At 38.7% G+C, this 17,360-nt stretch overlaps 1 protein-coding gene across 1 annotated transcript in view; it reads left to right on the top strand.

The window, feature by feature from the left end:
• LOC126295108 (uncharacterized) overlaps positions 1-17,360 on the top strand; it is a 72,975-nt gene that overhangs the window by 16,799 nt on the left and 38,816 nt on the right. Inside the window, exons 2-3 of the mRNA XM_049987365.1 lie at positions 5,278-5,699; positions 14,656-14,949. Of these exons, the coding sequence (XP_049843322.1) occupies positions 5,405-5,699; positions 14,656-14,949 (589 nt within the window). The 5' untranslated portion in view covers positions 5,278-5,404. The remainder of the gene's footprint in view (positions 1-5,277; positions 5,700-14,655; positions 14,950-17,360) is intronic.

The raw sequence follows: 17,360 nt of genomic DNA, 5'->3' as shown, positions 1-17,360 counted from the left end.
ACAAAGAAATCCTCCATTTGGACGTATCTGTCAAAGTTCTTTTACTATAGCTTCTGAACCTTTTTTATAATTTACGGGAATAAAAAATTTTGTTTTCAAAAACGCAAATCCGTACAATTATGATTTTTTTGTTATTGATTAGTACTATATAGTTCTACATTGCCTGTAAAGTAGAGCTCCCACTTTTAGGTTGAACAGGTGTTATAAACAATTGAAATTTCTGCTATACATAAAACCTGTTTTATTAGCACATAACAGGCTCATAAAAATCAAAACCTAGCCTTATTTAACATAATTTTAGTTCTGAAAGATGAGTAAAAGACTCATTTTTCAAGCGTTTTAGATTGTTCCAATTTATACAACATCTCTGCACTGCATTTTGTACTGAAATTAGCCAGTCAATAAACTAAAAATGTGTTCCACTGCTTCAGTATCTTCCTTTGATATAGAGTGATGCCTACCTGTTGAACCTACAGGGACTTGAGCACTTACAATCTTCAAAACATCGTGAACAGGAAGTGAGCACTGATGCCATTGTTGCTGTCCTTCAGCTGGTAACCTATACCCACCATCTTGTCTATGTGGTAGCATAAAGTTCACTACAGATCCGTTTAACTCATAACTCATAACTGATGACTACAATCTCTGCAATCCACCAGTCACAAATCATACACATACGCCATAAACACCCCCCTTCTCAGGTTAAGAATCTGAATATTATCCTGCTGTTTCTGAGGTGTTGGACAAATGAACGAAATTTCTTCTTTCTTTCTGTTTAAAGTGTGCACAATACGAGTTCACTCATCACTTTGAGTCCAAAAATGTGTCTTCTGAATTCCTTTCACTGGAGTAGTTTGTTTGGAACATTCTTCTGTTTTCTGCTCATGGAATTCTTCAATTTCCTCTGCGGACAAAAGAATGACTGAGGATGTGTAAGATTTCACGACTCTCGTAAAATCCTAAGCATTCCGAATCAGAGCTGTATTTGGTCTGGAAAGATTGTTTTTGTAGCATGGTGCTTTAGTAGGCCTTCTGCACCATCACAAGGCTGCTTCCCGTGACCAGTAGCACTGTATGGCCAGTCAGTTGGCACAAGCAACTTACTCAATTCAAACAGCTGGTAACGATTTTTAAAATGGCTAGAAGCACCATCAGAAATAATAATGATCTTCTCTGTTCTCTGCCCCTGTTTGCAGTTGAAGAATTTTGTGCTTTGCTAACAAAGCATGTACTGAGTCATGTCCTTTGTCATCACTTATAGCTGCAACACTTGTGATCTTGTTTTGAAAATATGTTACACCTGTAAAAATTGAAACCTGGTCATTACTCCAATGACACCCTTGTACTTCTTGTGGCAGAATCACAGACCAGTTCTCAGCAAAATCACATTGAATCACTAAACATAGTTCTTCAGCCTATACACATCCTTTCATTTCTGCAATGTGTTGTTGTTGCAATTTCTTCAGATGCTGGTGTGTTACAGCTTTCACTGACCATTTACCAAGTTCATCAATGACACTGTCAAAGGTAACAGTTTTCTTAATTAGTTTATTTTCCTCTCATGTTTCTTATGTAATTTCTGCAGTGTTATCTGCTATCTCTTCCAGCCCAGGTGTCTGTAAAGACAGTCCCTTTGCAGGGCAGTCACCACATTCTTGAAACAAACAAGTCTCTCACTTTACATCACAGACTTCAAGCGCCAAACCGAGGTGTCATATGTAACGTGCTCCAGTAAGTTGTTCGAAGTACCACACTAAGTTCAAAATGCACGCACTAGACACATAAGCAGACATCTTTAGGTGGATGTGGAATTGCCCACTTAGGTCATAGTGTACAAAATGTTTATCTTTCGATATGTGAAGTTCTGTAGTTGCTCTTATAAACTGCAAAAGTTTCTTTAATACTACTAGTCATGTATTTCTTTACTTCCACAACTTTCTGACCTTCAACTGTTACAGATATAGTGTCTTTTTTGTTTGCTGGCAAGAACAGTCCCAATCAAGTCCTTTGATACTGATGGAACATGGTTATTAATTGTTTTCTTTGATAATGTCTGTGGTATAATAGTTAAAACTTCCATCTTTTCATTGTAAGATGCACAATATTCAACAGCTTAATTGATATTTGTGAAAAATTCCTGGCAATAGGTGGAAGAGTGCTTTGATCCGTTTTCTTCCGAAGATGGAATTTCTACTTTGAAGAGTGTGGTCCATTTTGCTGTAGTGTATTCATCCATAGCTTTAGTAATTCCCCTGTGCTTTCTTCATGTATAGATCTTATGACTCGACTTCACTGACCATGGTTTCTTAACAGGACTAACACCTACCTCTATAGTTGACTTATTCAGGGTATTTAATTCTTCCTCTATTGATGCAAAATCTGCATCATATGCACCATGGGAGGCTTCACTTTATTCAGATACTATCATTGTTGTTATTCTGCCAATACATTTAGAACACAAAAAGTCGTCACTGGAAAAATCTTCACCTTGAAACAGAGTCTTCAAATGAGAACACTTATTCCCAAAGTGAACAAAGTCTGTTTTTTTTTTGTCTTATATATCACTCTTTTATGGATATGCAAGTAGTCAGCACACTTAATGCTCCTGCGGCCCCAGTCAGAAGACATTTCAAACAATCCTTTTCACAAAACACACTGCAGCTGTGTCAACTGGCAAATTCCTCATGAACACCCAGAACTCACTGGATGGTCTCAGATTTCTTAGAAGCCTTTTCAGTAAACAAATCAGTATTGAATTTGAGCAACTACAATACAGAAACCTGTAATGAACAACCACGACAAAGAATCTGACAAGAAACAAGAATAAGGTGTAAGAATGCTTTCGATTCCCTAGCAACAGATATTGGTAAGATAAAGAGGGTAAATAAAAATAAATATTTGGGAGACGTAATCCACAAAAATGTCTTAGAAAGAGTACATAAAATGAACAGAGCTTATAAAATAACTAGGAAAGTCTACAACAAAAGGTGTGTGTCTAAAAATTTGAAGATATTCATATTATGGAAATTATTTGAAATTTCTGGTCTGAGGTATTCCATAGCAGCATCTACCGAACCTGAAAACCCCATCTTTTCAGTAACAGTTATAAAATGTTTGTTAAAAGTTCTGCAACACTACACACATCTGTCACCAATGTATCATTTACTCTTAATGCTATTTGACCCTCTTCATGTCTGGTTCTACCGGTCCCCTCCTCCACTATATCCCATATAGTCTTTATTTTGTTACCTGATATGACTACATTTTCCTTGTAATATATTTGCTTTGATATCTGTATTACAGACTTTAATATTTTGTAGTATTTCTTGTAATGTGCTATAGCATCAAGGTCAGAACTGTTTCAGATTGACAGATACAGTTTTCTTTTTGTTTTACAAGATACTCCTAGTCCTTGAGTAATCCATGGCTTCTTTGTACACTTTGCTCTAACCTTTCTTAGTTTTGTGGGAAAACAGTGTTCAAATAAGGTAAGCACTTTATTAGCAAAAGAGTTATATTTTTCATTCATGTCATGAGCACTGTAAACATCAGTCCAGCGAATGTCTCTGAGGAGTATCCTAAAATAATCAATTTTTGGCTTATTGATTACCCCATTGAGCTCAGATTTAACAGATTTTATATCCAGTATTAACATTTAACTGAAGGAACTGCATGTCATGGTCAGAGAGGCTGTTGACTATTGGTCTTGTAATATAATTTTGTTCATTGGACTTTATAGATATTATGAATGGCTGTTTGTGAGCAATTGGCTACCCTAGTGGGGAACTTGAGTGGGAATTAAGCTGAATGATAGTGTTACTAACTCAAATAAGTTCTTATTGAGAGTATTTACGGAAATCTACATTGAAATCACCAGCAACCACTATTCCTTTGTTTTTGGTTGTTAAATGGGCCAATACAGCTTCAAGGTGGTTTATGAACACATTAAAGTTACCTGCAGGTGCTCGATATACACTTAATATTACGGAGGATTTTTTGTGAAATGCTACTTCTGTTGCACATGCTTCCATATGCTGTTCTAGGCAAAATTTATGAATGTCTATGTTCTTAAATTTATGACAATTCCTGATGAATGCGGCAGCTCCTCCTTTCTCCATTCCTGCTCTACAAAAGTGAGATGCTAACCTAAACCCTGTAACACTTGGAAATTCTATACCAGTGGTCACATAATGTTCAGAGAGGCAGATTATTACAGCTGGGTTTGAGGACTCGAATTCATCTATGCAGATAATTAATTCGTTAAATTTATTTCTCAGTCCTAGAATATTTTGATCCAATAATGTTATCTGACATTTCACATTGACTGAGTTAAAATTTGGTGCCGCTGAAATATCTGCTTACTGTTGAAAATTCTTAGTCAATAATTGTTTATGCTGATGTAATAACCTAGAATTATGTTTTTGGTTTCTTTCTGAAACTGAAGGTTTTTCTCAGTCCTATCCTGCCTTAAAATTTGGTTTCTTCCTGTGCTGCATGAAAACGAATTTGTCCCTTTAGTTGGTGAATAATTTTCTTACTTTGTTTATTTTACACTACAATAATTCCTTTTCTATGAAAATTAACCGCTTTGGAAAAGAAAAGTTATAGTTTTCTTTAGAAAACTTCCCAAAACATCTATCACTTTCCCTCCCACTTGCAATAATGCATTGTATTGACGTATGCAAACATTACGTCGTAATTCATATAGCATCAGATGTTTCACACAACAAACGCAAAGAGATAATTCCACAGATAAACCCAACTGCAGTACTGAGTTTATACTTGTATATTGGGCGGGTGAATTTCGAGAAGATATTAAATTTTAGGGAGTGCCTTTTACAGAATTTTGAAACTTTTCATTGATTTAGTGATATTAAATCTTTGATTCTGAAGCTTTTTACTCTACCGAAAAATTGATTAAGTAGCCTCACCGCAAGAATATTGATGCACAGTTCGGAAAAAAAAGATATCGATAGTTTAATGACGGTGCTGCTACATTCAAAAGCGTAAAGGCGTACCGAAGAAAAATATCCGCTGCCTTCATGTACATTGCAGTGTTTTAATCAATCTTGTAGAAACTATAACTTGTAGATGTGTCATGTCTTTACGATATGATGTCAGATGATATGTTACCCCTCCAAACTAAATGTCACTAAACTTTCTCCTTTGACAGAGACTGATTAGATATAAAGAAGAAGGAAAAATAAGATATTAAGAAATGGGTTAGGTGTAAGTTAGCATAGCTGTCGTAACAATGTTACTGCGGCTGTTAAACAGAAATACTTCCGCCTTCGAGTCAAGTGGGCAGCTGCTAATCCGTGCGGGGATGTGAGTGGGCGTCCCCCGGCGTTGGTTGTGACGTATTGAAGCCGAGGCGGGGCGTTGCCCACAACATCGGGTCGAGATGGGAGACCGCGAGGAGCGTCAGGACCTGCTCGTGCGAGACGGTTCGCACGAGTACGACGCCACCTCCGGCGCGGGGGCGGTCGGGCCCGGCGGCTACTGCAGCGACGACGACGAGTACGATGCGGACGGGGGCGGTGTGACGCTGTCGCCGGCGAGGGAGGCGGCGGAGGTTGCGGCCCTCGCCTTGATGCTCGCCCTTTCGTCGGCGGTTGCCGTCGTCTTGCTGCCGCTGTACTTGGACACCGTCGCCTCGGTGGGCGACGCCTACACCGCACTGCTGTTCACCACAATAGGTAAGAAATTTCGTGCATACTGAAACGAAGTGTGAATGAACCCACTGAGTATGTCACATCTTTTAATCATCATCTCTGCCATCATTCACATATTTGACCACCTCAGGTGCCCAAACTGTTGTTATTGTTGTGGTCTGAAGTTTGATTTGATGTAGCTCCCCACACAAGACTATGCAAGTTTCTTCATCTCTTCATTAACATCTGTAACCTACATGAATATGGGGTAGAGCGTGATATCAGACAGTCCCCCAGCTCCTGACATCTTGATTGTCGTGACAGATTTATCTGTAGTTTAGCCGAGGTCTAGCTCAGGTGGAAATGGCTCTACACCATCCTCTTGTTTGCCATGTCTCTGTAATCTGTTTCATGCTTATGAAAATAAGGTCTGAAGGGACCATCTAGAACAGGTGCAGCGTCATGTCTTATTATCAATATCATCACCACCACTGTCATTCAAATATTCAGCCACCTCAAGTATCCAAACATTGTTGTTGTTATCTACAATCTGAAGACTGGTATGATGTATTTATTTATTCATCCTACCGTCTAGGGATCGCCGCACAATGATATAGCACCTGTAATCAGAATACAATGAAAACAGATATCTGAAAAACACATATACACACAAAATATAGAAGTATGCTTTTATGAGAATAGGACAGATAGTCAGCCGTGGCCTCGATGAAGGAACCAGCCAGACTTTCTCTGAAATAATGTAGCAAAACTATCCAAAACGTAAACTAGGATCACCAGGCGGAGCAAACGATTCTGTGACGAACATGAAGCTTTTTGGGATGAAAACTGATTGTCAATTAACAAGGCGTGAATGCACGAAGATACTGACAAAAAGAATGTCATCAACATGTTATGCTTGTGGGGTTCCATCATCAGTTTGTAACAGTCAATGTTTGGGTGATGTACTATTTCTACAAGCACTCATTTGTTAGCTAAGGGATTGTTTTCTGGGGATCAAAGGCACAACACTTGGACACAATTTTAAGACTACAGAAAAGGGCTATAAGAATAACAACTGGAAGTACTAGTTGGCTTCACTGTGAAGAACTGTTTAGGAAACTGGATATTTTTACTGCAATAAGTGAGTACGCCTACAAATCTGCTGCCTAAATCAGGGAAAATATTATTATATATTTTGCTGGTAGTTTTCTAAACCATTGTGAAACTAGATCCAGTTTGGACTTATATTTACCAAGCAAGAACAAATAGAAAACTCAAAACAGCATTTCCTGTCAGAGAATAAATGTGTTTTAATAAATTGCCCAAGGGGATGAAAAAGATTACTTAAATACAACTGTTTAAAAAGGCAGCTGAGCCATTCTTCATAAACAATGTATACTATGCCGTTAAAGATTACTACACAGTGAAAGATTACTTGGAGGACTGAGTAGTGGTTAATAATGATGGGGGAACATTACAATACAGTGTCATATTACAGCACGTGACCACAATGCAATACTTTTGTAAAACAAATGTCAATAGGTATAGTATATGACTGTTATATCTTATTCCCCTGAGATAAACATGCTACACTGTCTCATTCGAATGGTCCCTATTGTATGATGTTACACACAGTTGGCTCCAGATAGACTAACGTACAAAACATAGTTCTGCACTTCATCACTGCACACACTAAACACACTTGCAGGTCAGTCCTGACAACAATCACCCTGTTATGCCTCTTGCACTAACTCCAGTCTGTTTGCAAAACTGATTCCAGGCCTGTAAACATCCAATTGAGCCTCAAGCTTGTCTCCATGCCCTTCTTTCAGACCACCTGGAAACCAGTCATCGTCACCCAATATTGAGAGAGATGTTTATCTCAGGAGAATAAGATATAACAGTCATATATTATACCTCTTGACTTTTTTTTGTAAAAGTATTGCATTGTGGTCATGTGCTGTAATGTGACACTGTGTTGCAATGTTCCCCCATCATTATTAACCACTACTGAGTCCTCCGAGTAATCTTTAACTGTGTAGTATACATTATTTATGAAGAATGGCTCAGATGCCTTTTTAAACAGCTTTTAGTAATCTTTTTCATCCCCTTGGGCAATTTATTAATACAATTTTATTCTCTGGCAGGTGTTTTGAGTTTTCTGTTTGTTCTTCCTTGGTAAATATACATCCAAACTGGATGTAGTTTCACAGTGATGTAGAAAACTATCACCAAAATATATAATAATATTTTCCCTTATTTAGACAGCAGGTTGGTAGGCATACTCACTTAATGCAGTAAAAATATCCAGTTTCCTACCCCCCCCCCCCCTTCCCCATGAACCATGGACCTTGCCATTGGTGGGGAGGCTTGCGTGCCTCTGCGATACAGATAGTCGTACCATAGGTGCAACCACAATGGAGAGGTATCTGTTGAGAGGCCAGACAAACGTGTGGTTCCTGAAGAGGGGTGCAGCCTTTTCAGTAGTTGCAGGGGCAACAGTCTGGATGATTGACTGATCTGGCCTTGTAACACTAACCAAAACGGCGTTGCTGTCCTGGTACTGCGAACGGCTGAAAGCAAGAGGAAACTACAGCCGTAATTTTTCCCCAGGGCATGCAGCTTTACTGTATGATTAAATGATGATGGTGTCCTCTTGGGTAAAATATTCCGGAGGTAAAATAGTCCCCCATTCGGATCTCCGGGCGGGGACTACTCAAGAGGATGTGGTTATCAGGAGAAAGAAAACTGGCATTCTACGGATTGGAGAGTGGAATGTCAGATCCCTTAATCGGGCAGGTAGGTTAGAAAATTTAAAAAGGGAAATGGATAGGTTAAAGTTAGATATAGTGGGAATTAGTGAAGTTCAGTGGCAGGAGGAACAAGACTTCTGGTCAGGTGACCACAGGGTTATAAATACAAAATCAAATAGGGGTAATGCAGGAGTAGGTTTAATAATGAATAGGAAAATAGGAATGTGGGTAAGCTACTACAAACAGCATAGTGAATGCATTATTGTGGCCAAGATAGATACGAAGCCCATACCTACTACAGTAGTACAAGTTTATATGCCGACTAGCTCTGCAGATGACGAGGAAATTGAAGAAATGTATGATGAAATAAAAGAAATTATTCTGATAGTGAAGGAAGATGAAAATTTAATAGTCATGGGTGACTGGAATTCGTCAGTAGGAAAAGGGAGAGAAGGAAACGTAGTAGGTGAATATGGATTGGGGGTAAGGTAAAAAACGAAAGAGGAAGCCGCCTGGTAGAATTTTGCACAGAGCACAACTTAACCATAGCTAACACTTGGTTCAAGAATCATAAAAGAAGGTTGTATACATGGAAGAAGCCTGGAGATACTGACAGGTTTCAGATAATTTATATAATGGTAACACAGAGATTTAGGAACCAGGTTTTAAATTGTAAGACATTTCCAGGGGTAGATGTGGACTCTGACCACAATCTATTGGTTATGAACTATAGATTAAAACTGAAGAAACTGCAAAAAGGTGGGAATTTAAGGAGATGGGACCTGGATAAACTGAAAGAACCAGAGCTCGTACAGAGTTTCAGGGAGAGCATAAGGGAACAATTGACAGGAATGGGGGAAAGAAATGCAGTAGAAGAAGAATGGGTAGCTTTGAGGGATGAAGTAGTGAAGGCAGCAGAGGATCAAGTAGGTAAAAAGATGAGGGCTAGTAGAAGTCCTTGGGTAACAGAAGAAATATTGAATTTAATTAATGAAAGGAGAAAATATAAAAATGCAGTAAATGAAGCAGGCAAAAAGGAATACAAACGTCTCAAAAATGAGATCGACAGGAAGTGCAAAATGGCTAAGCAGGCATGGCTATAGGACAAATATAAGGATGTAGAGGCTTATCTCACTAGGGGTAAGATAGATACTGCCTACGGGAAAATTAAAGACACCTTTGGAGAAAAGAGAATCACTTGCATAAATATCAAGAGCTCAGATGGAAACCCAGTTCTAAGTAAAAAAAGGGAAAGCAGAAAGGTGGAAGGAGTAAATAGAGGGTCTATACAAAGGCGATGTACTTGAGGACAATATTATGGAAATGGAAGAGGATGTAGATGAAGATGAAATGGGAGATACGATACTGCGTGAAGAGTTTGACAGAGCACTGAAAGACCTGAGTCGAAACAAGGCCCCCGGAGTAGACAACATTCCATTGGAACTACTGACGTCCTTGGGAGAGCCAGTCATGACAAAACTCTACCAACTGGTGAGCAAGATGTATGAGACAGGCGAAATACCCTCAGACCTCAAGAAGAATATAATAATTCCAATCCCAAAGAAAGCAGGTGTTGACCGATGTGAAAATTACTGAACTATCAGTTTAATAAATCACGGCTGCAAAATGCTAACTTGAATTCTTTACAGCCGAATGGAAAAACTAGTAGAAGCCGACCTCGGGGAAGATCAGTTTGGATTCCGTAGAAATATCGGAACACGTGAGGCAATACTGAGCCTACGACTTGTCTTAGAAGCTACATTAAGGAAAGGCAAACCTACATTTCTAGCATTTGTAGACTTAGAGAAAGCTTTTGACAATGTTGACTGGAATACTCTCTTTCAAATTCTGAAGGTGGTAGGGGTAAAATATAAGGAGCGAAAGGCTATTTACAATTTGTACAGAAACCAGATGGCAGTTAGAAGAGTCGAGGGACATGAAAGGGAAGCAGTGGTTGGGAAGGGAGTGAGACAGGGTTGTAGCCTCTCCCCGATGTTATTCAATCTGTATATTGAGCAAGCAGTGAAGGAAACAAAAGAAAAATTCGCAGTAGGTATTAAAATCCATGGAGAAGCAATAAAAACTTTGAGGTTCGCCAATGACATCGTAATTCTGTCAGAGACAGCAAAGGACTTAGAAGAGCAGTTAAATGGAATGGATTGTGTCTTGAAAGGAGGATATAAGATGAACATCAACAAAAGCAAAACGAGGTTAATGGAATGTAATCGAATTAAGTCGGGTGATGCTGAGGGAATTAGATTAGGAAGTGAGACACTTGAAGTAGTAAATGAGTTTTGCTATTTGGGGAGCAAAATAACTGATGATGGTCGAAGTAGAGATGATATAAAATGTAGACTGGCAATGGCAAGGAAAGCGTTTCTGAAGAAGAGAAATTTGTTAACATCGAGTATAGATTTAAGTGTCAGGAAGTCATTTCTGAAAGTATTTGTATGGAGTGTAGCCATGTATTAAACATAAATAGTTTGGAAAAGAAGAGAATAGAAGCTTTCGAAATGTGGTGCTACAGGAGAATGCTGAATGTTAGATGGGTAGATCACATAACTAATGAGGAAGTATTGAATGGGATTGGGGAGAAGAGGAGTTTGTGGCACAACTTGACTAGAAGAAGGGACTGGTTGGTAGGACATGTACTGAGGCATCAAGGGATCACCAGTTTAGTATTGGAGGGCAGCGTGGAAGGTAAAAATCGTAGAGGGAGACTAAGAGATGAATACACTAAGCAGATTCAGAAGGATGTAGGCTGCAGTAGGTACTGGGAGATGAAGAAGCTTCCACAGGATAGAGTAGCATGGAGAGCTGCATCAAACCAGTCTCAGGACTGAAGACAACAATAACAACAAAGAGTTCTTCACAGTGAAGCCAACTACTACTTCTAGTTGTTACTCTTATAGTCCTTTCCTGTAGTCTTAAAATTGTGTCCAAGTGTTGTGCCTTTGATCCCCAGAAAATAGACCCTTAGCTAACAAATGAGTTGTTGTAGGAATAATACATCACCACAAACATTGACTGTTACAAACTGATGATGTAACCCTAAAAGCATAACATGTTGATGATGTTCTTTTTGTCAGTATCTTTGTGCGTTCAAGCCTTGTTAATTGACAATCAATATTAATCCCAAAAAATCTTCATGTTTGTTACAGACTCTGTAGATTTGTATCTACTATGCTTAAAGCAACGGTTATTTTCCTTCTTTATGCTGTAGTGCGTAGTGTTTATTTTCTTTATATCCAATGTTAGTGTCACACACAGTGCCCAATTGTAAACATCCATGAGGGTTTCATTCACTTTCTGCTGTAGGAGTTTATCGATAACTATGATGTTGCCATCATCATTAAAGACAACTTTTTCTTTATATCTTATACATCTGGAAAGTTATTGCTATACAGTTTGAATCACCTAGAACTTGTACCGCAAATATTGCAGAAATGGGAAGTGCTATCGATATACAGTTTTCACAGAATGGATTAGCAGTCAGGGACTCGTATTGCTAGTCAGTAAACAGATTTATACTCATAAAGTGTACTTTTCTGCAAATAAACACACTCTTTTAAATGGAACAATATCTATTGACATTAACCATCTAAAAGTAGGGTCAACGGAAGCATCAGATTCCACGACGTCACTTTGGCCAGTGTTTGTGAGTTGGTTGTGTTTGTAGATGTCATGTTGTTGTACTTGACAGTGCCCTCTGGTGGGGATGTGGATGTGATAAGTTTAATGTGTTCATTTGAGTTTTGGTTGTCATTGTGCTAACATGATTTTGAATTTAGATAGTTGGTGCAATAGTGGAAGTGGAAGTGTTTTCAGCGAGTTACTGAGTGAGAGAGGGAGGGGGGGGGGGGGGGGTGCACACGCATGGCCAACCTAGGGGGTATTGCTGGAGGCTTTTGTTGGCAAGTATTTTTTGTTTTGGTTTTATTCTATAGCAATTCTGATTTTTTTTTCTGTTGTATTTTTATGGTAGGTTCATTGGTTTTAATTCATGTGGTGAATATGGGGTATTTTGGTTTTTGAATGGTGAGGTTTTGTTTCCACTGTTCAGAGTTGTAGGTGTCTTTTTACCAAATAGCTACAGTTGACCAACATAGGTCAAGGGAAGTGTGCGATTCCACTTTTTGGGTTTGTAGGTGTGGTTTTTGGTCTCAATTGTTGCGGTTGAATTATATAGGTCAAGAGAAATATCTGATTCCCATGGTTCTGTTGGTGTAGTGGAATGTAGTATTTAAATTTTTTTGTATATTACTTGTTTTAGGATGGTGCAGTGTTCTTTTATTGTTGTGTATTTAGCTTCTTCCTGCCCTAAATCTCCAATTTTCTGTGGTTGTCCCATTAGTTTCATTTTACTTTTGCAGTGGGTCATTATTTGTCATTTTTATTTTTGTTCACATTTGTTTGCATGTGTATGTAGTGACACCATTGTCACCCTATTATATACGTTGGAACTAGCCATTTCCACAATATTGATGATGTCATGGGTCAGAGCAAACAAGTGGAATTGGACACTTCTGTAATGCCATTAAAATGTCAATGGTGTTTGTTGCAGGATTCTATGAGTCATTTAAGAGATACCATATTTTCAAAAGTTTCCACACCAACACTTGTTGGTCCCCCCTCCCTCCCGGGAATGTCTCATACCAGACAAGTGTAATCCCAATTGTTTGCATGGTAGAGTAATTATGGTGTACGAGTATGTAGAGACAGTGTTTGCGCAGCAATCACTGACATAGTGTAACTGAGGCGGAATAAGGGGAACCATACAGCATTTGCCGAGGCAGATGGAAAACCACCTAAAAACCATCCACTGGTTGGCCTGCACACTGGACCTCAACACTAATCCGCCAGGCGGATTTGTGCTGAGGACCGGCACACCTTCCCGCTTGGGAAGCAGCACATTAGACCGTGTGGTTAGCCAGGCAGGGTAGGTCTGGTGTACTTGATTGCAGGATACCACCTGCCTACATCAACCCGTGGCATAGATGCACTATGCTGCAATGTGTTGTGTGACGTCATCAAGCTACGGTGTTTGTTTTGGAGTAGAAGTGCGACATTGTAGAGAGCACATGTATGAAGAGGTCGTGTGCTCTATCGGTTTAATTATGTGGTGGCAATGTATTTGTGAGGTATGTTAATGTGACATTTAGTGTGCTACAGTTACCATGATATGAAATGTGTGACATTACACAGTGGCACAATGGAATATATGATGGAGAATGTTGTCATATAAAACAGAATATGACATAAAATTGAAAATTTACTCTTAGGTGCCCATGTAACCTTTGAGTAAGCGGATTTTTTTACATCAAATTGTGATAGGAAGTAGGTGGATCAATGTTTATTAGTATATTAAACATGTGATTCTATTGTAAATAAACATCGATCCACCTACCTTCTCCCATGATTTAATTAATAAAAATTGATCTGTGTACCTTCTCGCATGATTTGATTAAAACCATTGACCCACCTACTGTCTTCCATGATTTAATTGAAATACACTAATCCACTTATGGCACTTATTGAAAACTATTTTCTCATGAGCTCTGCCATTTTGTCCTCTCCGATTCATCATTTGTCATGTTCACTTCCTATCATTCACCACAAATACACTTAGTGACTGCAACACCTTAATGGCGACACCATAAGTGCACTTTTGGTCTGGGTTGAGCTGTATAGGTGAACTGGAGATTGGGATACTGTGATGCTATGCTGTGTTTTGTGTGGTTTTGTTGGATTTTATTTTTTGTGCCAGTTTCAGATTTTTTTTCCCATAACTTTGATAAGAGCCAGCCTTTTAATTAATTTTTTTTGTAAATATAGTGTTTTTAAGTAATTAATTGTAGACAACATTAATTTTCACACTAGTCACAGAGTTGTATCCTCTGCCTTCATTTACACTACCTCTTGAATATAAGTTTCGTATTTTAATTTGGATGATTTCATATTGCATTGTATTATGCTTCAAATAAAAACATTATTTTGCCATTTTTGAAACAATATTTTTTTATGATTGTTATCTGTCTATAATACTGAGCTAATCATGAAGTAATATTTTTCACACGCATATAACATCAAATAGTTTAAGAGAAAGATGTAAACTGTGTATGTAAAATGTCACGTCCTTCTGACGTGGTCTCCAGAGCACCACTGTGAAAGAGTGTGTCGAATAGTAAATAGATCGAATCTCGCTCCGATAAATTACAATGTGCTAACTGCGTGATGACGCGATACAGGTTCATCAGCAGTTCTGCTGCCAGTGGCGTGGGTGGCAGGGGGCGTACGTGTGGGCGGCTACGGCAGCGCCGGCATCGCCGGCTACGCGCCACCGAGTGTGCGCTTCCGTCTGCGGCTGCAACCGCGGCGGCGCTGGCTGGTGCCCCTGAGGGACGGGTCACTGCTGGCCCTGTCGGGTTTCCTGACACTGAGTGCTCTGCAGGAGAAGCGGGTGCCGTGCCACGCCCAGGATCCGCTCAAGGGGCTCATCATGGTCGTTGCTATCGTACACTATTTCTTCTTCTCACACAGGGGTCAGTACTGCCTAGGGTACTTACTCTAACTAGTTACTACTGGTAATGTTACAGTTATTTTATAAAAGTGTAGATTACAACTGTGTTTTGTTCTTCCTTTAAATTATCAATACAGAGCATAGAACACGTAAATTTAGTTGGATAGCAGTAACGTGCAATAAGTAGCCATTACATTTATATTTCATCTAGGGGATGAAGGAGTTACTCATTGCTATAAATTAATGTATCCCAGATTTGGGAACTCGGATGGGAATTCCTGGTACAAATATTTAGAGAGCCGGCGTTTGAAGCTGACTGTAGAAAAATTCTGCTTCTGGATTAAGATCACAAAGGTAATAGAAATTAGGGCTCATAGGGAGGCCTATAGACATTTGTTTTTCTGCCAGTCTGTCTGAAGTTCAACAGGAAAGGAATTGACTATAGTGGGGGGCAGGTAAGTCGGAAGCTGAGGGAAGCATTCTGTGCAGAGAGAGAGAGAGAGAGAGAGAGAGAGAGAGAGAGAGAGAGAGAGAGAGAGAGAGAATGCAAGAACATACAGATGATGATCTAAAAACAGTAGAGTTGGCACACTCACTCAGTTATTTCTAGAATTATAACAATCAAAATTAGTATACATGATTACAAATTTTAACAAATTTGCAGTTACAAAAGTTAATTTCAGTTTAATTAGGTTGCAGTATGGCATACATGATAAAATGTAAATACTCATTGATCATTCAAAATAATAAGTATTCAGTGATTACACCTGAAATATGCAGCTGCAACAATATTTAGCATCAAGTCTTAATTGAATAATCAATTCTTTTCCAGTTTTACTAACATTTTTCAGTGTATTGTTATTTTCAACAAAATAACTTGTTGTTTCAAGAATACAGATGCAAAAACAAGTTGCAGAATCATTCACAGCATATAGCGGCTATTGAGACATATACCACAAGAATCAGAACAATCTTCACAACCTGGAATACAAGATTAACTGTTAAGACCACCAAAATTCTATATTTGGCAGACGGGAAGAAAGATTATCACCCAGTTTAAAGAACACTCAACAATAACTGACAGCAACACCTCCACTTCTTCTGCACACTTAAGAGGATACAGTCAATAACAGGATTTAAGAAAAATTGAAAATATTTATTGTGTCTTGTTTAATGCTTCTATTATTTTGCTACAACATGTCATTTGTTTCATTCAACTTTGATGACTAGGTTCTGAGTTATTAATTTCTCTATGGTGACTGGTAACTAAGTATGTTGCCCATTTGTGCACTGTCTTGCTGAGTGTTAACTGCAGTACAGCAATTATTTGTGTTTGACAGATATCCTTATTTTGGTTCCAAGAGAGAATTATTTTTTTCAATATTTGTCAGTCTGTCTGCGCTGCTGACTGTTGTTTCTCAAATCCTTCATCTTTGTTTTTTATCTACTACAACATTGGAAGCAGAAGTGAATTAAAATTTGTGCTGCAGCCGGGACTCGAACCTGGGTCTTCTTGCTTACTAGGTAGATGTGCTGACCATTATACCACCACAGCGTTATGGTCAACATAGCTGCACAAATGACCTAAGTCAAGTACCCTCCCCAACACAAACTCTAATTCACATCTCCCTTTATATTGTCACTACACTTAGTGTGTTTTTGTGAACAGTTATAAGTGGAATGAGTAGAATAAGGAAGCTCAGGTTTCATGAGAATAAATATATAAAAATGAACAACAAAACTGCTTGTTATTATGAACTGTGTGTGTGTGTAGGAGGGGGGGGGGGGGGGGGGAATAATCGAATACAAAGTCAGCCTGAGTGTCTGCTTCCAGAAACTATCCTCCTTACTGCCAAACCTATTTTCAAATACCTTAGCCATCAAGAGCTCTCAAATAAGGATGTTCGTTGTAAAACTGTTGACTCTGAATGAAAGTTTGAATTCAGTCATTGATTGGGGGAGGGGGATACTGAAGCTTGGTGTTCACGATTCAGCGATGATTCAGTGATGTGGCTCAGAGCCCATGTGTCAAAACAGACTGATGTGTAAAGACTCTTGGGAGCAAAGGATGGTATCAATACTGAAAGGAGACAGAAAAGTATCGACATGGAAAGTATCTGTTATGCTGAAATTTCTACAGGGAATGACAGTAAGGCGGCTAGATAGCTTGAATGAGAAGGGAAAGAGGAAAAGAAAATAAAGAGGAAGAAGCTAAGCCATAGTATAGTCCTGAAATATTTGAAACGTACGTGTGTATGGCAGTGTACATTAGTTTTTTTTTTGTATGTAAAACACAGTTTTCCTCAAAACTCTGTTTTAGGTATTCTGATACACATTTCTCAGAAACTAAGACATTTAAAGATATTAATAAAATAAAAAAGGGACCTGTAGTGACAGATACCAACAAAAAATTTACAAGCTCCAAGCATTTTA

This window comes from Schistocerca gregaria, chromosome 11 (genome assembly GCF_023897955.1).
Source record: "Schistocerca gregaria isolate iqSchGreg1 chromosome 11, iqSchGreg1.2, whole genome shotgun sequence".
NCBI lineage: Eukaryota > Metazoa > Arthropoda > Insecta > Orthoptera > Acrididae > Schistocerca > Schistocerca gregaria.
This window is presented reverse-complemented; position numbering and strand designations above follow the sequence as displayed.